This window comes from Lissotriton vulgaris, chromosome 1_2 (assembly GCF_964263255.1).
Source record: "Lissotriton vulgaris chromosome 1_2, aLisVul1.2, whole genome shotgun sequence".
Lineage (NCBI taxonomy): Eukaryota > Metazoa > Chordata > Amphibia > Caudata > Salamandridae > Lissotriton > Lissotriton vulgaris.
In genome coordinates, this window is record NC_141686.1 from 108,883,415 (window position 1) to 108,908,846 (window position 25,432).

Here is a 25,432-nt window from a genome sequence, read left to right on the forward strand (position 1 = left end):
GAGGACAGAACGGCCAAAGAAGCCATCCCTCCGGACTTGACTGTCCAGGCAGTAGTGCCTCGCAAAGGTGTGCAGCGAGGCCCACGTAGCCGCCTGGCAAATGTCCTGCAAGGGGACTCCCCGGCCCAGGGCAGTAGTAGCCGCCGTGGCCCGAGTGGAATGGGCCCTCAGCCCAACAGGAGGCTCCTTCCGAGCCAAAGAGTAGCACGCTTTGATGCACAGAACGACCCACCGAGAGATGGTCCGCTTATGCACCGCCCGTCCCTTCTTCGCACCCACGTAGCCAACAAACAGTTGGTCATCCACCCGGAACTGGCGTGTGCGATCCACATAAAATGAAAGCGCGCGTTTTGGGTCCAGACGATGGAGCCGCTCTTCATCCTTTGAGGGATGCGGAGGCGGGAAGAAGGAGGGGAGGGTGATGGACTGCCCGATGTGAAAAGCAGAAACTACTTTGGGCAGGAAAGAAGGTCTAGTCCTTAGAACCACCTTGTCAGAATGAATGGACAGGAAAGGAGGTTGGACAGAAAGAGCCTGGAGCTCACTCACTCTCCTGGCAGAGGTGATGGCAACCGGGAAAGCCGTCTTTAAAGTCAGGAGACGGAGAGGACAAGAATGAAGGGGCTCAAAGGGAGCACACATCAAAAAGGTCAGAACCAGGTTCAAGTCCCACTGAGGCATCACAAACGGAACAGGTGGATACATGTGTGTGATGCCCTTCAAGAATCTCGTTACAATAGGGGACTTGAACAAAGAAGGCTGATCAGGAAGCCTTAGAAAGGCTGAAAGGGCCGAAAGGTAGCCCTTGATAGTGCCCAGAGCAGAGCCCTGCTGGGCAAGAGAGAGAAGAAACAGAAGAACCTCGGAAAGAGGGGCAGAAAGAGGATCCACAGCCTTTGCTGTGCACCATGCCACAAATCTGTTCCACCGACAGGCGTATACCGACTTTGTGGAGGGACGCCTGGCTGCCAGAATTACATCACAGACTTCAGGAGGCAAGTCAAATGGCCTCAACTGCCGCCGCTCAATCTCCAAGCATGGAGGTGGAGACTGGACAGGTTCGGGTGGAGGACCGTCCCCTGCTGCTGCGACAGAAGGTCCTCCTGAAGGGGCAGGCGGATCGGGGGACCGACTGACATGCTGAGTAGCTCGGGATACCAGTACCTCCGAGCCCAGTCCGGAGCCACAAGGATAACTTGGGCCCGGTCGCGCCTGATCTTCTTCAGCACTCTGGGCAGAAGTGGTATAGGCGGAAAGGCGAATAACAGACCGCAACTCCACTCGTGCCGAAAGGCGTCGCCGTGCGAGTGCCGTCTTGGAAACTCCAACGCGCAGAACTGATGACATTGCGCGTTCTCTTCTGTGGCGAATAGATCTAACCAAGGCTCTCTCCATTGCAGAAAGATGCCTTGCGCCACGTCCGAGTTCAGACGCCATTCGTGATCCATCGAGCACCGACGGCTGAGTTCGTCCGCCCTGGCGTTCAGAGAACCTGCCAGGTGTTGAACCGTCAGAGTCACGCCCTGACGTTCCAGCCATTGCCAGAGGCGCAGAGCCTCCTGGGAAAGGGTCCACGACCCCACCCCGCCCCGTTTGTTGCAGTACCACATGGCGGTGGTGTTGTCCGTGAACACCTGCACCACACTCCCGTTGACAAAGGGGAGAAATGCCTTCAGTGCTAGACGAATCGCCCGTAGCTCCAACAGGTTGATATGGAGCCGGGACTCCGCCGGAGACCAGATGCCTCTGATCTCTGCCTCTCCCAAGTGGCCACCCCAGCCCTGGAGGGACGCGTCCGTCACGACAACGTGCTCCGGTTGGGGAAGGGAGAGGGATCTGCCTTTGACCCAATCGCGGTCCGTAAGCCACCACTGCAGTTGTCTCGCAGTGCCATCCGAGATCAAGACGTGGTCGGACAAGTTGCCCTGATGCTGGGCCCACTGAAACTTCAGGTCCCACTGCAGAGCCCGCATCCGCCACCGGGCGTGATGCACCAGAAGGATGCAGGAAGCCATCAGTCCCAGCAGCCGCAGCGTCAACCTGACCGAAACCCGGGATAGCGGCTGAAAGATGGGAATCAAAGCCTGTATATCCCGGACCCGCCGTTCCGGAGGATAAACCCGAAACTGCGCCGAGTCCAGAACCGCTCCGATGAAAAGGAGCTTTTGAGAGGGACACAGGTGTGATTTCGGCACATTGATGGAGAACCCCAGGCTGTGCAAGAGGTCTGCCGTCATCTGAAGGTGGTGGACGACTGTCTGGGGCGAGCCCGCCTTCAACAACCAGTCGTCTAGGTAGGGGAAGACTGAAACCCCTAACCTGCGCAGATGGGCTGCGACCACCGCCATCACCTTTGTGAACACCCGTGGGGCGCTGGTAAGGCCGAAGGGGAGCACGATAAACTGAAAGTGCTCCTGGCCTACCGTGAACCGCAGGTAACGCCGGTGGGCCGGCAGGACGGGGATGTGAAAATACGCATCCTGCAAGTCCAACGCTACCATCCAGTCTTGCGGGTCTAGAGCAGCCAAGACCTGAGCCAATGTCAACATCTTGAACTTCTCCTTCTGGAGGAAGCCGTTGACGTTCCGTAGATCCAAGATAGGACGTAGACCCCCTTTGTCCTTCTTGGGCACCAGAAAGTAGTGGGAATAGCAACCACGCCCTACTTCTGGCCCAGGAACGCGCTCGATGGCCCCCTTGGCCAAGAGGGCCGTAACTTCCTCCTGCAGAAGTGTCAAGTGGTCCCCCGACACACGGTGGTTCTGCGGTGGCATGGCTGGAGGAGTGGTCTCGAAGGGGAGGGAGTAGCCCCTTCGGACGAGTTGCAGCACCCACCTGTCCGATGTGATCGTGAGCCAGCGGGCGTGGTGATGGCGAACCCTGCCACCCACTGGCGTCACATGGGCCTGAAAGCACGGACTAGGAGGATTTTGAGGAAGATGCTGCGGGGGGGGATGTGGCCTGACCCAGCCGTTGACCCCGACCGCCTCCACGGCGGTTTCCACGGCCGCCACCACGTTGAAAAGATTGTTGCGGCGCGTGGCTGGCAGCACGTGTGGGGACGCCCCTTCCTTGGCCACGAAAGGAGCGAAACGAACCCGTTTGCTGGCGCTGGGTCGAGAGACCCAAGGACTTGGCCGTGATCCTGGAGTCCTTGAAGCGTTCCAGCGCGTGGTCCGCCTTGTCACCAAACAGGCGACAGCCATCGAACGGCATGTCCATCAAGGCATTCTGGACATCAGCCGAAAAATTGGCGGATCTCAGCCAGGTGTGGCGACGAATCGCCACCGTCGTGGACATCGCCCTGCCTAGCGAGTCGGTCGTATCAAGACCACATCGTATGGAATATTTTGCTGCATCTCGGCCCTCAGCCCCAGCCTTGCCGAGTTTTGCCCGCACCTCCAAGGGGCATTCTGGCAGCAGTTCCGCGACCGTATCCCACACAGAGTGGGTGTAGCGGCCCAAGAGGCAAGCGGTGTTGCAAGACCGCAGTCCCAAACTCAGGGACGAGAAGACCTTCTTGCCATACTGGTCATACCGCTTAGATTCCCGGTCAGGCGGGGCCGACGGGAATGCGGTCTGGGAGGTTGAGGCCTGGATCACCAGACTCTCGGGGGTGGGATGGGTGGACAGGAACTTGGGGTCGTCCGGACAAGGACGGTGGCGTCTGGCCACGTTCCGATCAACAGGCGAACCTGAAGAGGGCCTGGACCACGTGCCCAACATAACGTCTGACAAGGCTTCGTTAAACGGCAGCAGTGGCTCCTGTGGGCATGACTGCGGTTTGAAGACCTCAGTGAGGATGTTAGGCCTCACGGCCGCGACGGGGAGCTCAAGGTGTAAGGCCTTGGCAGCCCTCATCAGCACCACAGAATAAGCAGCTCCCTCCTCCGACGCCACGGAAGGAGGAGAGACAAAGCCAGGGTTAGGAGATTCGTCCAGACCACTGGCATCCCCCAATTCACATGTCCAGTCCACGTCATACTGGCACTCACATGACAGAGGGTCCTCAGACCCCTCCCAACCTTCCCCGTACTCTTCATCATCTCCATATTCGGAGTCAACGATGTAGACCGGCTCCTCGGGGTTCACAGGCCCCATCGGCGTCGAGCCCGGCGTCGAGCGACGTCGGTCCGACTCCGCGTCCGGATTCGGGGAGGGTATGGGGACGGCGCCGCCCGGAACCGGCACCGGAGCCCCGGCGCCGGCCGAAGCCGGCACAGGAGAACCGGCGCCGCGCGGGGGCGGCGTCGGGGATAACCCCGATGGAATCGGCGCCGGAGCAGCCGGCAGACCAGCCGGCGTCGATCCCAAAGACCCTTGGTTGCAAGGACCCTTGGGTGCATTCGAGTCGAATGCACCGGGGCCGAAGCACCCGATGGCGTCGAGCCCGGGACACCCGAACCGCTAGGGCCCTCGGACGGTAGCACTGGGCCCGTAGGCCCCGTCGGAGAACTGAGCGCCCTCATGGCCATGAGGAACGCCTCAATCTCCTCAGGCGTCGCACCTTGCCCAGGGACCGGAGGGTATGGGGCAGGCCGCGCCGGCGACTCTCGCGGAGCCGCAGGGTTGGGGTCACCCGAACCCCCGGCCGCGTCGCGCGAGCGTCGGGGGGAGTCGGGGGTACGATGACGACGCCCCGACTTCTTGTGTTTCTTACCTGAAGAGCCCAACGAGTGGTGACGACTTCCGGAGCGCTCGGCGCGGCTCCGCGACCGCTCCCTCGAACGCTCCCCGGACCTCCGGCCGGACCGGGACCGCTCCCGACGTGGGGCCGACACCCGGAGCTCAAGTAGCTTGCGGGACCGCTCCCGTCTAGCCTTGTTAGTGAGAGCCCGGCAATCGACGCAGGCGTCCACGTCGTGGTCGGAGCCCAGGCACCGGAGACAGAGTCGGTGATGGTCCGTGACCGACATCGTGCGTTCACAACCGTCACAATTCTTGAAACCGGGCATCCTACCAGGCATAAAAAGATGATTGAAATTTAACAAACTTGGTCAAAAGACCGGAGTACTGCTCTTCGGATCTGCGCTAACTGGCGCGGAAAAAAGAACTGACGTCAGCGCGCGGAGGCGGCGTCTATATACTCCAGCGACATCATCATGGCGCACGACGCCGACGACGGACGCGGAGCCGCAGGGGACGCCTGCAGACGACGCCTACCGACGCGCAGGGGTACTGCTACGCAAAAGTTTCCGGATCCAGACTGACGCCTGGGGATATTTTAAGGTAAGGAATCTAACACTAATGTGTTTCTTTCAGATGGAATATGTTTTGAGGTATAGCCCACCGCCACATGTCCTGTGCTAGTTTAGAGAGTTGCAGGGAGTGTGTTTTGTCCTGTTTATGTATGTAAGACACAGCTGTCATGTTGTCTGTGCGGACTAACACAGCTTTGTTTGATACCTGCTTTTGGGAAGCTTTCAGTGCTAGGAATATAGCTAATAACTCCAGGTGATTGATATGGAGTAACTTTTGTTGTGGTGGCCACCTGCCTTGCATGGTGTGTTGCAGTAGGTGGGCTCCCCAGCCGGAGAGCGATGCATTCGCTGTGAAGACTATTTGAGGAACTTGCTCTAGGAACGGTCGCCCTTTGTAAAGGTTTTTGGTGTTCCACCACTGCAGAGAGCGATGAGTCCAACTGTCTACCAACACTAGGTCTGTTAATTGACCTTAAGCCTGGTTCCATTGACATGATAAGCACTCTTGAAGGGGACACATTTGAAGTCTTGCATGGGGCACTATGAAAATGCAAGAGGCCATCATCCCTATGAGTTGCATGAACACTTGTGCTGGAAGGGAGTGTTGTGGCTGAAACTTTGTTAGAAGAGCTTGCATGCTTGCTATCCTTACTGGAGTTGGATAAGCTAGCGCTGTTGAAGTGTTTATTGTGGCACCGAGGTACTGTTGTACGTTGGATGGTTGCAGATGAGACTTGGTGTGGTTTATTGTCAACATGGACACCTGTGAGATCCTATATTCGCTAATTGGGAGGAAATTTTAGTAGCTTCCCCAGTGCCCCTGCCATGGACTGATCATTTCTTTGTTCCATTTTCAATTCTTCTTCCTAAATACAAAGTCACGGACCCCACCCCTCTCAATTATCCCAGGCGAAAATGGGCTAGGTTCTCCCTGCCAGAGTTTAATAAGGCTCTCACCGCAGAGGGGCCTCCGGGAGGCGACGACGTGGATACGGCAAACAAACTGCTCAATGACCGTATCACGGCTGCCCTCGACTGCACGGCCCCTTTAGGCCAGTCAAAGAAGGGTGCCCGCAGACAAAGAACTGCACCTTGGTTCAGCGAGGCGTTGCGCTGTGCCAAGAGGGACTGTAAACGTGCAGAAAGACAGTGGAGAGTGGCATACGATGACCAGTTGAAAGAGAGATATCTCGTCAAGAGACGGGCTTATCACAATAAGATCCGGATAGAGAAAGCCGCATATTACGCAGTCAGAATCCTGGGTGCAGAGAACTCAGCTAAGGAACTGTTTAGCGTATATAAATCCCTGGCCATCCCAAAAACCTCCCTAGGAGACGATGATTACTCGGTAGCAGCCTGCAATCGTATTGCAAACTATTTCGGGGACAAAGTGTCCAAGATCTACTCTGCCTTCCCTGCCTTACCCTTAGTAGCGGAAGAATTAGCAGAACCAGTAGGAGAGGAAGCTGGACAAAACTTATTGCTCAACTTTATTACCCCCAAACCAGTAGATCTAAGCAAAATATGTAGATCAGTGAAATCAGGCTCCCCCCCGGGACCCAGCCTCCCCAAAACGGCTGGGGGACAGCCTGATGACACTTGAACCCTACATTAGACACCTGCTGGATGTTTCCTTCCGGTCCAGTTCCATACCTGAGGACTGGAAACAGGCCGTGGTGCTCCCCCTCCGCAAGAAGCCCAACATAAGCTTTGAGAAGCTGGACAACTTGCGTCCATTTCCCTGCTACCCTATTTTTCCAAAGTGGCGGAGAAGGTGGCAAATGTGCAGTTAATGCAATTTGTGGAGGAGAACAACCTTCTTCATCCCACCCAATTTGGGTTTCGGCCACGTCACTCTACGGAGTCAGCCCTCCTCAGGGCCACTGAAACCCTCAGGCAGGGTGCTGACGAGGGCCAAACTATGGCCTTGATACTTTTGGACCTCAACGCTGCGTTCGACACAGTGGCACATTCCATCTTGCTACAGTGTCTGAGCAAAGGAGGGGTGAGAGGGGCAGCGCTGAAATGGATCCATTCATTCCTATCTGGCCGAGGCTTTCAAGTCAGGCAGGGTGACTACTACTCGGAGCGAGTATCTTTGGATCAGGGGGTGCCGCAGGGCTCGTCCCTGAGTCCAACTCTTTTTAATCTTTACGTTGCTCCGGTTGCCACCATAGTGGAGAGTCATGGCCTTTGCATGGTGTCCTATGCCGACGACACGCAGCTGGTCATCTCCCTATCACGTGTGCCCAGTCTCGCGGCGGACATCTTCAGAGCATGCATGCAAGACCTTATATTCTCAAAGGCAATGGGTTTTGTATCGACCGGGACTGCTTGCGCAAATATGGATATTGTTACGTTAACACGTTATTAGGTGATCCTCTCACCTGCATTGGAGCACGCATTTATTAATAGTGACGAGTGGATCATACCGATTATGTTTTGTTTGCCTACACGCCTTTAGATATGGCTACCTGTGCAATAACACGGATTTTTGTAGTTACCAAAGATACGTGGGAGGATTAGCTACATCCATTGAACGTACATGATACCCTTACCGGGTTGGAAGTATCACCGGTCAAGTGGAATTACAATATACGCCATCATTGCAAGAAAGCCCTGACGAAACACGTGTCGGCTGGCGTAAGGTCTTTTGGGCAATAAAACAGCAAAAACTGCTCAAACAGAAGAAGCGGAATATTATTTTCTAGGACTAAAATCTATTTGATGTCTGTTCAATATACAATCTGTACCTAAATTGATTTGAATGTGTGCATAGGAAATTGCGTTGTATGCATGCAAGACCTTGCTGCCTGGATGTCCGCCAACTGCCTCAAGCTCAATGGAGGCAAGACTGAGGTGCTGGTTGTGGGGGGAGGCCAGGCGGCGTGGACGTCGGCGTGGTGGCCGCCATGCCTGGGACCAACACCCATCCCCTGCCAGGAGGCGAGGAATCTGGGCATTTGGTTCGATTCCAACCTGACCTTTGGCCCCCAGATTAATCGGGTGGTCGGATCCTGCTTTGGGACTCTTAAGAGCCTTAGGAAGGTGCTGAAGATCTTACCCATTAAAGCTCGCCAAACGTTGGTGCATGCACTTGTTACATCCAAAATGGACTATGGCAACCTTCTCTACTTAGGGACCTTAGAGAAGAATCTGAGTCGCCTGCAGGTCTTGCAGAACGCTGCTGCCCGACTGGTGCTCAGACTACCCAGAAGAGCTGCCTCAAAAGCGGCGCTCCAGACCCTGCACTGGCTCCCGGTAAGAAGCAGGGTGGAGTTTAAAGCACTATGCACATGCCATCGGATCATTAATGGCAGGTCTCCCCTTCCTTTGCAAGGACTGCTGACTCAATACGAGCCGTCCTGTTCCCTTAGATCTTCCGGCTCGGGGCGCCTGGCCATTCCAAAGGTGTCTAAAGCACGGATGGGCGGCAGATCCTTCAGGTATCTAGCTGCGTCCAGCTGGAACAAACTACCTGCAGCGCTGCGCTTAGAACCATCTGAATCTATCTTCAGAGCCAAGTTAAAAACAATATTATTCATTCGCTAATAGGTTCCGCTTTCTGCAGTTCTCCTGTAAGCACTCGCTCCTTAGCGCGGGGACACGCCGTTGAGCGTCACCAATCGCTTTACAAAACCCCCTAATAATAATAATAATAATTGTGAACCCCAAGTTGTGGAGCAGTTGGATGGTGGCAGGGGCGTGTTCCACACACTGTTTGTATGAGCTGGCTTTATGAGCCAGTTGTCGATATACGGGAAGACGTGGATGTATTGTCTTCGTTAATGTGCCACCACTACTGCTAGGTACTTGGTGATTACCCTTGGTGCTGTTGTGACTCGGAAAGGGAGTACTTTGAATTGATAGTGCTACCCGTCTTTTACACATCCGAGATACTTCCTGTGAGCTTTGTGAATGGGAATGTGGAAGTATGCGTCCTTGAGATCTAGAGTAGCAAGGAAGTCGTTTTGTAACAGGAGACAAAGGACTTGTTGAAGTGTGACCATGTGAAAATGGTCAGACTGTATGTATATGTTTAGTGGTCTGAGGTCTAGAATAGGCCTTAGAGTGCCGTCCTTCTTGGGATGAGAAAGTATAGGGAGTAAACTCCCTTTTTTGTTGGTGCAGAGGAACTGGTTCTACTGCACTTTTTTTCTAGCAAGGATATTACTTCTTGCTTTAGCAGTGATAGATGCTCTTGTGACATTGGATGCTGTTTGGGTAGTATGTTTGGGGGGGTAGATGTTAGTTCTAGACAGTAACCTGATTGAATAATTTGTCGCACCCACCTGTCTGATGTGAAGTTGGTCCAGGCAGGAAGGAAGTGTTGTAGTCTTCCCCCCACAGGAGTGGAATGGTGTGGGGGAAGCGGAGGAAAGTCATTGGGTAGGGGTGGAGGCAGAGCGAGAGTTGTTGGTTTTGCCTCTGCCCTTGTTGTTGTTACCCCTATAACCCCCTCTTTGGTAGCCCTTAGCGAATATGGATTGGCTAGGGGTTTTATAGGAAGAGGGGCTATCGGAGGCGTAGCCTCTTGTGTTGCCTCTATATGATGAGCAACGAAAAGAACGTCTGGGAGCTTGCAATTGCAAGGATCCCATAGATTTAGCTGTGTCGGTGTCTTTTTTATTTTCTCTAAATATACATCAACATTAGGGACAAATAGGTGTTTCTCATCAAATGGCTGATTTGAGAATGGAATTTTGCACTTCAGGTTTGAAACCCGAAATACGTAGTCAGGCATGCCTACGCAGAAGGACACTAGTATTAATTGCCCTTGAGGCAGTATCTGTGGCATCTAGGGCACAACAAATGGAAGTATTGGTGATATTTTTACCTTCCTGTACGAGCTCATTGGCCCTGTTTTTATATTTATCTGGTAGATGCTGCATTATGGATTCTAGTTCATCATAATGTGCCCTCTCACATCTTGCCAATAGCGCTTGAGTATTGGCAATGCGCCATACATTAGTTGCCTGTGATGCTGTGCTCTTACCAGAGGTATCAAGGAGTTTAGATTCCTTATCTGGTGGTGAGGCCTCACCTGGTGTTTGTGAATTAGCACATTTACGTGCATTAGATACTACTAAAGAATCTAGAGATGCTGGACCTCAAATGTAAACTGGATCTTTAGGGGCAGCTTTGTATTTCTTCTCAATGCGAGGGTTGAGGACCCAAGCCTTGACAGGATCTTTAAATACCTATGTTGTGTGCTTAATGATCCCTTTAAGCATTGGCAAAATGGCAGTGGACCTTTGTGTAGTATCAAAAGTGTCCAATAAGAAACCTTCCTCCACAGTATCGGTGTGCAAGTCAACCCCATGGTACTGGACAGCTCTCTGGACTAGTAGGTTAAAACCTATATGTCCTCTGGTGGGAAAGGCCTGGAAGGATATACATCGTCTTGAGGGACATAAGGCACATCAGGGGTGTTATTATCATCCCATGGTTTAGGTGACTGAGGGGGACTATTGGTCCCTACTGGGTCATGTGCACCCCCACCTGTGCCATCAGAGTCTGTATTTACATCATCTGGATTAGTGGATGGTGTAGGCGAATGATGTGGTGGAGGAGGTGTAGGAGGAGGAATAGTACGTGGAGGTGGTGGAGAAGGGACCCTTAGTGGAGATGTTGCAATGTCTCTTTTCTTTTTTGGAAGAGGAGGAGTTGCAGGCACCTCCAGTGATCTCTTCTTGGAGCTAAGAGCTAGTTGGCTGACTCGACCCAAGCCGCCTGAAGGCTTAGTAGGCTACTTTGCCGGGCCCGAAGGCAGGGCGTGGGAAGCAGTCTCTCGGTGTGCACCCGGGCTTGAAGGTGAGGGTGTGACCGAAGCCTTTTTTGAGGGTGTCGAGGAAGGGTTGGGGTCGACATTCTTACTTACGACCCGTTGAGCTGGAGTGATGTCCTCAACGTCTGAGTCTTCGGCATCAGAGGAGCTGGCACTTTCTTCGGCCCGCTGGTGTTCTGGCACGTCAACGCCCTCTTCAAAGATGTCGCCGGTGATCGAAGCTGACGAGCAAGCAATGGTTCTTTGAGTTCGTCGGTCCCGAATCGTGTTCTTGGAGCGGAAGCAGGCACAAGCGGAACAGTCTTTGGCCTTGTGCTCTGGTGGGAGGCAAATGTTACACACCTCATGTAGATCTGTGTGGGGAAACTTCGACCCACATTGAGGACACTTCTTGAATGGCGTCCTTTCTATGAGCCAGAGAGTAAGGCCCTGGTAGGCCCGGAGGCCTTCGCCAACGACCGCAATTGAGGACTTCGAAGTGGTAAAGAATCGTGTCGATGGGGAGCTTGATCGAAACAATACCGTCGAACTGGGTGAGGTTTGCATGCCAAAGGAAATTAGGTTGCAAACCGGCGTGCAGGAAACACATACGAGCCTGATGGCGGAAAAAAACAATCTAAGGATGGAGCCGATGCCCATGCGCAAAGTGGTCCAAAGGAGGAGTCATCTATCTCGTGAATTACAAAGAACTTTTCAGGACAAAAACAAACTGCAAACATCCGGGCCCAACACTAGGTGGCGATCTATGCACATTGTGTAATCTGCAGCTCATGTGCCTCAAACACAAGCGTTGTGTATTCTCATCGCTATCGGGCAAGTTCTCCGCCTATGATGAATATGTGCCTCGTATTCTCATCGCTCTCAGCCATGTTTTGTACTTATGATAAATAAGCACCTGGTATTCTCATATGGAGTACGAGGCGCTGACATAAATGCTGCAAACAATACAGCACATATTTTGCTCAGGTTTTCTCCAGTCCTAGACAGCGACCCTAGATGCCAAGTAGCTTTTATGAATGCACTTTCCATAGAGCTAGAGTCTTGTGCTGACCGCGCTCCATCCATGCGATCAAGACAAAAAGCCCATCCTTCCCAGCAGATGGGGCTGCTGATGGCTCTTGTGTTGTGTAGATCTCAGGATGGGATTGGATTGTAATAAAGAGAGCAGGAAAGGTGACCCCTTAGGAACATAGAGTCATGAGACTTGGTTAAATTGGGTCCAGAACCTACGTGTCCTGAAGAATTGCCTGCTTATACATTCACATGTATAGTACCGAAAATTTTGTTTGTGTACTGCATGCATAATAAAAAAGAGGATAACCTAATACAGAACAGTTTCAAATGGACAAAATATGTTGTGATGTGAAAGACCAGCAGTCAGACAAACAAAGGACACTTCAAAAAGAAATTACAACCACATTATCTGGAGGCAGGCACTGATAAAGCGTGGAATGTAGCTTGTGATCACATCTGGTATAAAGCCCCCTGCTTTCACTTCGGGATCTAAACACAAAGGCAACACTAATTATAAACTAAAAACTAAAACATTGTCATTGAAGTGAAATACCTTGTGTGCTGATGTGCTCTTTGTGAGAGCAAAATCAAGTCACTAAGAGTGAAGTTAATCAGTGGAATGAGTAGGCTAAAGCCATATATGCTGTATGCTGTAGTGGGCGGAAGGAAAATGTGAATGACATGTATGAAGACAGCTAGCTGGAAGCCCCTGTAAGTAAGTATATTAAAAATATAATTGTATTAAAATCTAAAAGTCTTGCCTAATGCCAAACCTAAAAACATTGCTCATAAAATAAAATTATGTATAACAACACCAGTCCCCTATGAAAGACAAACATACTGGCTTTGTCACACTTTTTGCTCATGGTTGTGCTGGTCCAATGCACACCAGGATCCACATGAACTGCTTGTAATTGTTCGGTTATCAGCAACAACTTAATTTTATTAAATAAGCGAACAGAGAAATATATATCTTTTTTATTTCTTTATTTAAGAGATCAAAGGCATACTGCAATTTACATTGTCCTGCAGCACAAAAAAAGCATTACAGGAGAGACGAGCAAGTGAAATCATCAATGAATGTAATCATTTCAATTTATTTGATTTCACATTCAAAATTATAGCATATAATAAAATGAATTAATCATCAATTTCCATTCATGCATTTTCAGACATCCAAGCCCGAACGTCTCCTGCCAATAATGCTTTACCAGCCTTACCTAGGGATCAGTCCGGCTGTAGTAAGCACCAGTCCCATCTCTGGTCGGCTGTGCTAGAATGGGCAATACGTTTGGTAGAGCAGATAAGGGCTGGTGGCCCATAATCTGCTGCCAAAAGGTTTAGGTGCAGATTTACAAAAGCATTTATGGGTACAGGAAGTAGTAGTAGGGCTACTCTTTTGCATAATGCTACAAACCTCTGAATCAGCGTGAAAAGCTCAATTTACTATTAGTAAAAGTGCACAAATTGCACCTTTCCTTCTATCTGTATTACTTATTGTGCAAATATTCCCTGATAAATCCCATTTCATTCTAATCCTATTAGTTTCCAACTGTTTCAAATGTAAAAGGAAGCACATATTACTAACACACTACCTATTTACATGTAACCCCAGGTTCCATCATAGCCTTCTTCTTTGCTCAAATAGCTTCAATCCATCATCAGGTGTACTAAGTGCATATATAAATACAAATTAAACTTACAATCACAATTGTAAGAGCAAAGAGTACATAAATTAGTACTATAGGAGAACTACTTTGCGAAATCCAAAATTCCTTTGTAGATCAGTCCCTTTGACTTTATCTGAAACCTCTACCACTTAGTTAGAGTATCTGCTCCTTTATGATTTATTTCTAAAATTCTATGACAGGAACCTAGAGGTATATGATATTTTATCTGTGCGCCAGCATTTGAAAAGTGAGGAGGTGAGACAGTTAGAGTGCAGAAGAAAGAGTGGATGAAAAGCTATTCAAGGAGATTTTCATAGAAAAGAATGACTCATATTGGCGTATGTTCCAGCCCTCATACTCTCACCACCCACTCTATTTGGGGTGGTCACAATTAGGGTCTATCTTTATATCCCTTAATGTTATCAGCATGTACATATACTCAGCATTCCCCACCAGGAACGTGTATTCACCATCCAAGCTAGGAACCAGATGAACTGAGAGAGGAAGATACGGTCACATGGGGGTCGAAGGTGAGAATCTCTTAGGTGTGCAGCTGCAAACATCACTATGGAATTCCTGAGAGTGCATGTTTTTTGGTAAAGTATTAGAATAGGACAATGTCTGCGGCTTGATATGGAAATGCAGCTGACATAAGATAGAGCATAAGAGACCTGGAAATAGTAAAGAGCTGAAGAGTTGAAGTCACTCGGTTTCCTTTCTACTCTATCAAGTGCTTCTAAACCTGGACTACAAAATGCAGAGATGAGTAAGTGTTTGCGTAAAAGAGGGAGATAGCCTCCCCCCAAGAAACCTCAGAAGGAAGTCATGTGCATGGCTCCAGACCCATCTGCCTGGTGTACTGTGCCTGTGCCTTACATCTGATCAATTTATAAGATGAGCTGATAGGGATCTAGTTCCCTACAGAATGCTTCCCAAAATGTTTATGATGACATACTATTAGCGACATCACCTATAGCCACAACCCTAAAATTAGACTATGTTCATTATAATTAATGTAATACATGATGTACAATTTAATAGTGGAATTAGCAGCAGTTTCAATTTTCTACTCAAGGCGAGATATAAAATCAAATGCCAAAGTGACATAACTTATGACTCCTGTGTACATATACCTACTCGTTGAGTGAAATGTATGGTGCGGTATCTGAAGAAAGCTATTTAATTTACTTAATTAGTGATGAATGTAGGCACTGTTTTAAGTTTTTATTTTCTGTCCATATTGGGCTACAATTACTAAAGATTTACAAATGTCAGGTTGCAAGGGCGAATATATGCTTTTTTTAACCACTTGAAATAGCCATATATGCCAACAAGGAATCTCCTTGTTAGCCAGTGCTTGAGCAACCATTGGTACTTAAGGAAATCACACATGACCTGTGCCTCTCAAAGACAGTTAGAGAGCAACATACATAAACCATGGGTGTAAGTCCTACTATGTATTTGACCTTTTTTTGTGAACTTAAGAGGTAATGTTTTAACTGTGTTTCAAGTGGACTATTAATATAGTATTTCTTTAGGTATTTTATAAAGTGACAAAACGTTTTCTTGCACTAACTACAGAATGCCATGGAAAACAACAGAAAATATAAAATGCACAATGGTAGATTGCAACCAGTTGTAAACCCAAAATCCCTTTATTGCACCCAGTTGTAAACCCAAAATCCCTTTATTGCACCCTGATTATCACGTGTTTAGCGGTAGACCGACTTGAAAAGTTCTATCTTAAGGAATTTTTTGAAGTGGAGGAGATTTAGTTCTGCGCTCAGTTTGTCGTTCAACGAGTTCAGAGTCTGGAACCCTGAATGCTCAGATAGCAGCTTATACGTTAATCTTCAAGCTGTTTGATTTTATTTTTTTCTGGTTGCCTCTCCATGTTTGGACCAGGTTAAACTCTTCTGATTAGCTCAAATGAGAGCGAAAGATGTGTCAAAATTTGTTTCTACTTTATATCAGGTGGGATTGGGTGTCCGGGTTTACAAATTCAAAATGTTAATACGATGACTGACAGACAATGGAGAATAAAGCACGAAAGTTAGCATGGCACTAATGGCTTGATGTGATGCACTAGATCATTTGTTATGTTCTCCCCTAAAAGAGGAGTTTAGCTACAGTTCCTCTTTCTGTTTTCCATTTCTGAGCATGTTTGTAACACTGTGCAGCTTCAGAAAGCGATTTCACAGTCACTACGGTTTATATGCTGATGTGCAAACGTTTTAGTAAATGAGGCAAAATGCCTGTCGCTCCAGTTGGGAGACAATGCTCCCTGCCATAAGGGACACCCCTTACAGTGTACGCCTACCTGCTTCCAATGTGCAATGATTTCTTCTATAAGAAATGAGACAAATCACAGCAGGAATCAACCAGTTAACAGCACCTGTGCATATTAGCTCAGTAGATGCTTCATACGTCGATTAATTGTGTTATTCACACAGATATGGAGAAATAAATTCCCCAGCTCTTGTAAAATGGAGGATGGGAAACCATTCCTCAATACGAGAGCTTACGATGATTACAGATTAAAGAGTCTAGAATGACCTGATGTAACAAAAACATCAGCCAGAGCCCCTCAATAGTTATCAGATATCCCAAACGAGAGCGTATCATTACAAACAAAAGACAACTACTAGGGGGCCATAAAATTTGACAATACAATTATGAAAATCCCTTTTCGGAAATGCTTCATTAGATGGAATTGTATTTGACAATTTTGGTTAAGAAATTCCCCAGACCAGTGTAGAACCCTGGATCTGAATGGTAAATAAAAAAAATACAAATCAAATTCTTGTACATTAACAAAACTACAAATAGAGAACAATGAATAAATAGGAAGATAGAGGACTATGATGTGCAAATGCTCAATAGAGATAAGAGAAGGAAAACACATTGAAGTGTGAGAGGGGAAAAGAGAGAAAGGATTCAGATGGTATACCCTAAAAGAAAACATTGCAAATGAAATAAGAAGGAAGAAGCACATCTATGTGATGAAAAGGAACATTTTACTGGAACTTTTCAAAATGAAGGTCATTTAGCAGGTCCTGTTTGTTTATCCAGTAAATTTCTTTTTTAACTATTTGAGTAGCTGGATTCCCCAGATCCAAATTCCTCTAATGATATTCTTCATGCTATCATAAGTATATAAACTATTATGTTCCTGGACCTGCATTATAAACTTCTACGGTACTAGAATCACAAACTCTTCTGATGACCCACAACAGCATACCACGACATATCATATAATCCAAATTTCTCATGATACCTCAGGCCTTGAGGGTCAGCCAATGTATAAGTGTGTCTGTACTGAGCAAATATTAACCACTTCTTTACTCATATGGCTAAGTGAGCTTGATTTATTATTAAATGCCCAGCCCACAATTTGAATCCGCTGAAAACATAAACTAAGAAGTGTTAGAAATAAATACTGACAACCTTTATTATTTATAAGTTAAAATCGTACTCCGAAATATTTGCACAGTGGAACCATTAACTATCATAGCCAAGTATGCAATGGTTTAAAAACATCAATATTAGTAATAATATATATTTTTTTAAATTATGATCATAAGGTAGACTTTATGTTTAAATGTCTGATAAAGTAAGGCCATAGCTGAATCCCTCAAGTAAAAAACTGGGAACAATTGTATAAAGGTTGAGTCATTAAGTGTTGTCTGTTTGTCTCAATAAAACAAATCAGATCAAAGACACTCAGGATCACCAGCAAAAAAATCAGAAACAATTTTAAAAAAAGTAGAGAGTTTTAAAAAAATATGCAGAATTATAAATGTTCTATTGCTATATTACAACGCTTGCATTTTGTTTTATGTAGACTTTTTGAAAAAGGTCCAAACAGACTTTTAGGATTTAAGAATGAAGTGCCTCTATCAAAGAAGATTTTGGGAAACTGAATTTCTGAAAAACAAAGTAAACTTTGTCTCAGTGTCATTTCATGAGCTGGACTCCTAGAAAAATGTAATTAAAATATTAGAATTTTGTGAAAACGGTTTGATATCCATTAAGAAAGCAGCAATGTTTCGAAGTCAAGCACTTCAAAAATCCTGTTACTCAACTAAGATAGACCCACTCCACATTTAACAGATGCAACATGATTTGCTCTCAGCATATTCAATAATGTATTCAGGGTAGATTTGAGGCTTATCAAAAATGACAAAAATTGACGGATCCTGAATTTTATCTACACAGCTGTCATAGAAAGTGTTCTTGGTAGAAGGCCTTGAAGGGGGGCGTGTATAGCTGGCGTCTCCATTGACAAAGTCCCCCACCAGTATGCGTGCCAGAAACATTGTCCTACTGGTCGAGTTAGAATTACAATAATTGTGGGAATAGGATGCATCCCTGGCAAAGTAACTCCCTGAAAAAAAGTAGAAAATTAAGTATTAGCCACAATCAGCATACAATTACCCTTTTGTGAACACAACAGAATAGTGACCCAAACATTGACGATCCATTTCTTGTCCAACCAGTTTTTACAATAAAGCAAAGAGCTGACCTTTATTATTTTCATATCCATAGACAATATCACATTCTGGGCAAGTTGGAGGGGTATAAAACTACAACAGAGGCCAGAGACTAAAGCAATATTTCAGCATATAATAAGAAAAGTACTCTCATTTTTAAAAAAGTGTCTCTTCCTAAGATAGACTATCTGTAACAACCAAACTGATATGTTCCTTGTGTTTTTTTTGGCTGCATAGATAAAATACAATACCAGATTGCATTGGGGCTGTTTGGGTGTACGGGCAAAATCTAATAACAGGTCATAACTATCTGTAACAACCAAAATGATATGTCCCTTGTGTTTTTTTTGGCTGCATAGATAAAATACAATACCAGATTGCATTGGGGCTGTTTGGGTGTACGGGCAAAATCTAATAACAGGTCATAACAGGTCATATTAAATTAACGTCATATTAAATTGAAAATCAAACACATTTATATCTCGTACCAGATTGTCACAAAAAAACAATGTATTGTGTTAATCGACCTATTGTGAATATAAATTTGTAAATATATCTGTATGTCTTTCTTCTTTCTTCCTTTTTATTAAGCACTTGACATTTCTTCATCTTATGCACGCTCGCCTTGGGCAACCTAAAAAACTCTCTTATATAGAGATAGTTATGAATGCAATGAATTAAAATTGCTCCTGAATTTGTAATGATTGCTGTTGCTTTTTGTTCTTTATTCCGTATGAGTTAAAATACATTGAATGTACAGGGTTGATCTGTGAGACATATCCCGTAACTAAGTGAAGTTTTGATCTATTAGATTCTAGTGAAAGTAATGGTTAAAGACCATTGTATTTGAGTAGCGTTAAACACCCAGGTCTTGACTTTTTGGGTCACCCCATTTCTGATAATGGTTATAACATCTTTAGGGCAGACCATCCTAATAAAGACACTGGTGGGGTGGCTGTGAATGTGCATAATATCTCACAACTATAGGATGGCCCATTCTTATAATATATATTGTAAAAAACTACTTTTAATGCTAATAATAGATAGTAAAGTCATTTCCTTAACTGTCTCCTAGTATATGATACTGGTACAACTAAGCTTTATAACCTTGGTAAATAAATATCTAATAGATTTCAATTTATGGTTTTATCAAACAGGAGGCACAGCAGATCGTGTTAAGATAACTTGAAGGTCTTTAACCAAGATCTGAACTAAATAAAACAAAATATAGCTTAGGTCATTTATTAAATCCGGTGTTTTCCTCTCTTAAGAAAATCAAGGTCGATGATGACACTATTGAATTAACTTGGGCTAACATTTTGCTATTCCGTTTAGGATTCAGACTGACACTAGGTTTATACAGCATACTGATAACGCTCTTATTAAATAAGAAGAATGAAAATTATGCCCACCTGAGAGTTCAGCTCCTAAAATAAATGCCAAGCTTATAGACATAATATCAAAGGTTTGCTGCGGGTATTTAATGATTGAGCTTTTGAATGCTCAATGACATAGAGGTCCACTATATGATACTTGAATGCCCTTTGTATTACCTCGTGCATGTGGTTGTACCGTCTGGTGTGGAGGGTTTGCAGTGATACAAATCTGGGTAAAGGTTCAAAGGAAGGTCTGCAGAATAATTATCTCAAAGGTCTACCACCTCCTAGCCTGGAACCCCAGGTATGTCAAATGGCGTGTCCTCATATTAGGGGGTATGTGATCCTGCTGAGGATTGTGGTGAAAACAAAGGTGCATATGCCTCTGGTAGTGTGTTTGTAGGTGTTAAGGGAAGGGAGAAGAGGGGGTGTATGAGGAGGATAGGAGGTGGAGGAGGAGGGCTGGGGCAACGTGGATAGGGCTGGTGCTCTCGTCTCTGCATCAATTTTTGTTCCTCAGAAGCCACACCTTCGAACCAGACAACCCTGCCACTGTGGCAAGTCTTCGGTGGCAAAGGTGGTGTCGGCTCCAAGACGGCGTTGGGTGCCGATGGCGTCTTGGGCAGTATTGACTATTGATGCTGGCATGGGATATGGCATGGAAAAGACCATAATCTTAGCCTTGGCAGTTGGTTGGGAATGTTAACAGCCCATGGATAAGGGGGTTGCCAGATCTGTGGGCTTTTCACAAGTTCAACCTGTGACAGATCCATGCGCTGTCCCAGATGACTGGCTCGACTTCAAGAGGCTAAAGGCCCAAACCTAACAGGAGTGGTGCTCCACCTCGAGGAAGTTTAGTGGATTTGGTATGAGTGTATGCCATACTCAGGGCTATTGGCATTGTCTGTCTACATTGTCATGTTGCCTCAACACCATGGTGGGGTTCTTCCTGCTCTCCGTCTGAACCCATGGAGAAAAAAGCCTACAGGGACAGCTGGTGCTCCGGAATACCTGAATGCCAGGCTTCCTTAATGTCCTCGGTGCGGGGGTTTCTTGCCAAACATTGTCCTGGGTGTCCTCTGTGGAGTGTCTGTACATCTTATGATGTTGTCATCATCTATCCTTTAGATGACAAACAGTTTTACTGGACCTAACCGCCAAGCAGGCCACACATTTAGTGCTTTCATGTTGAGGTGACAAACACACCTGATGGAGGGTCAGACCAAGGGTAGTTTGCATTATTGCTGAGGCAGTGTTTATATAGAGTCCACTCCATCACCACCTGTGCATTCTCGAAAGAGAAATCGTCAAGTAGGGGCTTTAGGGCTCAGCAGCCAAACGTTTATTGATCCTCGTGTCGTGAAGTCTTATAGGTAGATTCATCAACACAAATTGCGATCGCAATAGCTGTGAAACAGCTATTGCGATCGCAATTCCATGATCCGCTATTCATGAAAATAAAATTAACCAAATAGCAAAATCGCAAAATATATTTTGCGACTTCGCAAATAAAATCGCAGAATCAAGGTGGAACCCCCTTTGCGAATCTGTAATTGCGATTTCTCAATGATTCTGCGATTTCATTTGCGAATTTGCAAAATAATCGCAAATGAAATGCATGAAAAATCGCAATTAGCGAAATAGCTGAAAGTCGCTATTTGCGAGGCGCAATTTAAGGAGAACCAAAACCAGGTGGTAACCATAAAGTTAAAAAAAATAATTCAAAAAAAATTCCTAACTAGCTACAGTTGCGGGGCTGAACAAACACACTTAAGGAGACACAGTAGGAACATGAGAACATTCACAATGCCAGGATTCTACATGGTGGTAAGGCGGCGAAGGCTCCAGGCTGCAGCAAGGAACAGACGCCCGATCCAGGAGCGAATTTTCCACCAGCGGATCAAACTCCTGGGCCAGACTGAGGAGGAAATCTACTCAAAGTACAGGCTGAATGGGGCAATGATTACCAAGCTCCTCCAGGACCTTGACCCCCTGATGCAGCACCCAACGAGGAGGACCAATGCCGTGCCCACCCATGTCCAGGTCTTGTGCTGCCTGCACCTCCTGGCCTCCGGAAGCTTCCAGGGGATAGTTGCAGGGGGGATGTCCCAGAGCACACTGCCCCGCTGCCTAAGGAGTTTCCTGGAGGCCATGCTGACCCGGCTACACCATTACATAACATTCCCAACCACCCAACAGGACTTGAATCAAGCCAAGCTACAATTTTACAACATAGCGCAATTTCCCCATGTAATTGGATGCATTGACTGTACCCACATCCGAATCTGCCCACCCACTGAGACAGAATACATGTACCGGAACCGCAAGTCATACCACTCTCTGAACATCAAGATGGTCTGCAACGCAAAGACAATCATCACCGACATAGTGGCACAATACCCGGGGAGCACACATAATTTGTTCATATTCCGGCACTGCGGCATGCACACACGCCTGGCCAGGGGAGACTTTGGCGAAGGACATCTTCTAGGTAAGTACACATGCCAACAAACAGTACATCAAGAACATGTAGCTGCGCTTAACAGGCACTCACCCTCTGCTCCTTTCATTAAGGTGACAGCGCCTATGGCCTCCGTGCGTACCTCCTCACCCCATACCTCAACCCTGCCACACCACAGCAACGGCGTTACAATGCTGCACACATTCGCACTAGAAATTGCATTGAGCAGAACTTTGGGCTTTAAAGAGCAGATTCCGCATCCTACACAAGCCTGAGGTTTTCTGCCGCATCGTGGCCGTGTGTGCAATACTCCACAATACTCCACAATATTGCTACCAAGCGGAGGATACCTGTGGAAATATCTGGCAGTCGGAAGGGGACAACCGCCCACCTGCACATGTGCATCATGCACGCGGGGGAGAACCCTGCTGAAGGACACAGGCGACGCAACCATATCACAATAAACTGTTTCTAGTGCACCCATTCCCCTCACACAACACTGCTCTCATGAATGACAAATGAAATAATGACATGAGTCGGATTAACGTGTGACTATAAATTCTTATTGTTATTTTCACAATAAGGTGTATTTCAATTTTTTTCAAATCACATGAGAACTGTATTCCCTCATACAGCCTCATGTTAGAGAAGAGGGCGTGCTTGTGTAATCAGCATGGCCCTGCTGGTACAGTCAATTGAGTCACTGTCGCCTCCGGCCGGACGCTCCCAGTCGCCTTTCAATGTCCTCCACAACACTATTGGCCCGTGATGCTGAAGTGGGCCTAGTGCTGCGGCGATGTTCAGTTACAAGCGGCAAGGACAGGCTGCTGTGACTGGAAGTGCCCTCACTGGCATCATCCCCCCCACTTGCTTGGCCATGGCCAGAAGCCTGCAGACTCTGCACAGCTGTGGTGACTTGCTCAAGGGCCCTGGTGACGTCCTGGCAGCATTGCAGCTACAGCATTGCACCATCTGTATCTGCATGGCAAGAGAGTGGCACGAAAGTTGGGAGGTGGGATTTCCTATGAGATGGTTAGATCTCGTGTATGCTGACAGGCGGGTCAGCAGCTGGAGGTGGCGGCAGCGGGTGATATCCTGCTGGGGCACCAGGATCTGGCTGTTCTCACGGATAGCTGCGGTCATGACCTGCATGCTTTATGTGGGCATCTTATTCAGCTGCAGGTGGATGGCTGCCAAGTGCCGTGCATGCTTCTGGTGTACTGCAAGCATCCGGCGTTCTATGGCCAGCCCAGGATCCCGGACATGTACCCCCCTGCCAGCGGGTGTTGAGACGTCGCGCTGCTGCCTCATCAGTCCGCTGGACTCGGATCGCACGGTGGCTGTGCGCCGTGTCTGCCTCCTGGGTGCTGGTGGTGTGGCCTGTACCACTGCCATGGGTGTTACATGGGGTGGTTGCTGGGCACCTGTGGCTGCAGGGGTGGCCCTGTCCACATGGGGAGGTGGTGGTAATTCTGTTGCTGGCTGTGATGGTCCGGGTCGTGGTGCAGGATGGCCCTCTCCCTCGGTGTCCTCAGGGTTCTCCTCTATGTGTAGGGCCTCGCTGTCGGTGCTGGGTTGATGTAAATGGGTGCATGATTAATGATATGTATCTTGCACATGGGATGTTGCTACATGCATGCAGGCTTGCATTCCCTGTCTGGCTTTAGGAATAACTTTCACTTGACAGGTCTGGCTGTGTGTGGCTATCCGGGAATTGTGGTCACACTACACGTCCCACAATGCAATAGGACATTTCAAGTGTGCATGGCCTGCATTACTGGGGTTATCACATAGCTAGCTCTGGAGTCATGGGCATTGTTAGGGGACGGGGTCGCAGTCGCATGGCACTTACCTTGGGATTGTTGGGTGAGTCGGGAGGAGTCCATCCGGGTGACCCCCATGTAGGCTGCAGGGTTGAGGGTGTCCTCCACAAGGTCTTCCAGTAAAGTGTTGGGTGCAACAGTGGGGTCTCCTCCTCCGGTGGCAAGTTGCTCCCCCAGCCTCTCAGCGATGCGTTCTTTGGCATGCCCTCTGAGGTCGTACCACCTCTTTTTTAGATCGTCGATGGAGCGCTGGGTCACTCCGACTGAGTTCACCTTTGCGCGGATGCGCAGCCAAATGCGCCTCTTGTCCGCCTCAGACACCCTCCGGGACTCCTTTCCAAACAGGCGATCATGGTCCTTTGAGACTCCCTCAATGAGGTACTCCAGTTCCTGCTCTGAGAATTTTATTTTCCTTCTGCCTGGTGCACTGCTCCCTGCTGCTTCCTGGGACATTTTTAGTTGTTCTTTGTGTCCTGGTGTGGTGCTGCAGGTAGTCTGTTGTGGAGCTCTGGGCTGTGCTGCTTCCACTCTCAGGCTCTGTTTTCTGAATGAGGGAGGGAACTGCCTAATTTCTGGTTGTGATGTCATCATTGTGCACGAAACGCGACTACCCGTTTTTGCGATCTCGCAATTGGCGAGATCGCAATTTGCGATTTCGGTAATTGCGAGTTCGCAATTTCTACATGGAAAACGAGCGATTCTGCTAATTTTATGCGATTTTGCGAAAATCTCAATCGGCAATTGCGGCCGATTGCGATTCACTTTTTTAACTCGCTTTTCTTGATGCATCCCATTCTGAGAATTCTAAATTGCGATCCGGTATTTTTCGCAATTTAGAATTCGCAGAATATGGGCTTGATGCATCTGGGGGTTGGTAGCAAGTCAGCAGTAATACGTCGTTTTCTTCACTAAATGGTGTTGAAAGTAGACCGGGAATGGTGCAACAAAACGTTGAAGGTCACATAAATCCAGCCACTCCAGTCCTCACATCTGAATCCAATGGCAGAACAAGCATTTTCAATGCAATATGTCTCGCATTTTAGCGACTTTGAGCTATTGACATTGACAATGACAATGCCTTTTATTTTTGTATTCGTTTTTAAAACAAAAATAAAGACATTGTCATTTGCAATGTCAATAGCTCAAACTCGCGTAAATGCGAGACCTATTGCATTGCAAATGCTTGTTCTCTCTCTTGCTGAGGGTCAAACTCTGAGGATGAGGAAAATATGTGCTGTGGCCAGAGAGGGGTCGGGGCAGAGAGCAGGGAGGAAAGGAAGCAGAAACCTAGGGCAGCGTGAAGGTGAATGTGACAGGAAGTGCAGGAGGCAGAGAGCAGGTGAAGGGACAGTGCACAGTGAACCCCAAGGGTATAAAGGGTGGAGGCTGAGAGCAACGGGGCAGAGAGGAGAGGTGGAAGAGACCCCAAGGGTAGAACAGACACGGAGTAAAGGGGGAGGGCAGACAGGACAGGGACAGTGAGCATAGGCAGAGAGCACGTGAAGGGACAGTGCACTGTGAACTCCAAGGTTATAAAGGGTGGAGGCAGCAAGGAGAGGTGGAAGAGACCCCAAGAGTAGAACAGGCACGGAGGACAGGGTGAGGG

At 47.7% G+C, this 25,432-nt stretch overlaps 1 protein-coding gene across 2 annotated transcripts in view; it reads right to left on the bottom strand.

Moving 5' to 3' along the window:
- Positions 1-17,099: 17,099 nt before the first annotated feature.
- LOC147734644 (zinc finger CCCH-type antiviral protein 1-like) overlaps positions 17,100-25,432 on the bottom strand; it is a 172,380-nt gene continuing 164,047 nt past the window's right edge. For both annotated transcript variants that reach the window (XM_086952941.1, XM_086952942.1), the window contains one exon: positions 17,100-18,060. In XM_086952941.1, the coding sequence (XP_086809067.1) occupies positions 17,780-18,060 (281 nt within the window). In that variant the 3' untranslated portion in view covers positions 17,100-17,779. The remainder of the gene's footprint in view (positions 18,061-25,432) is intronic.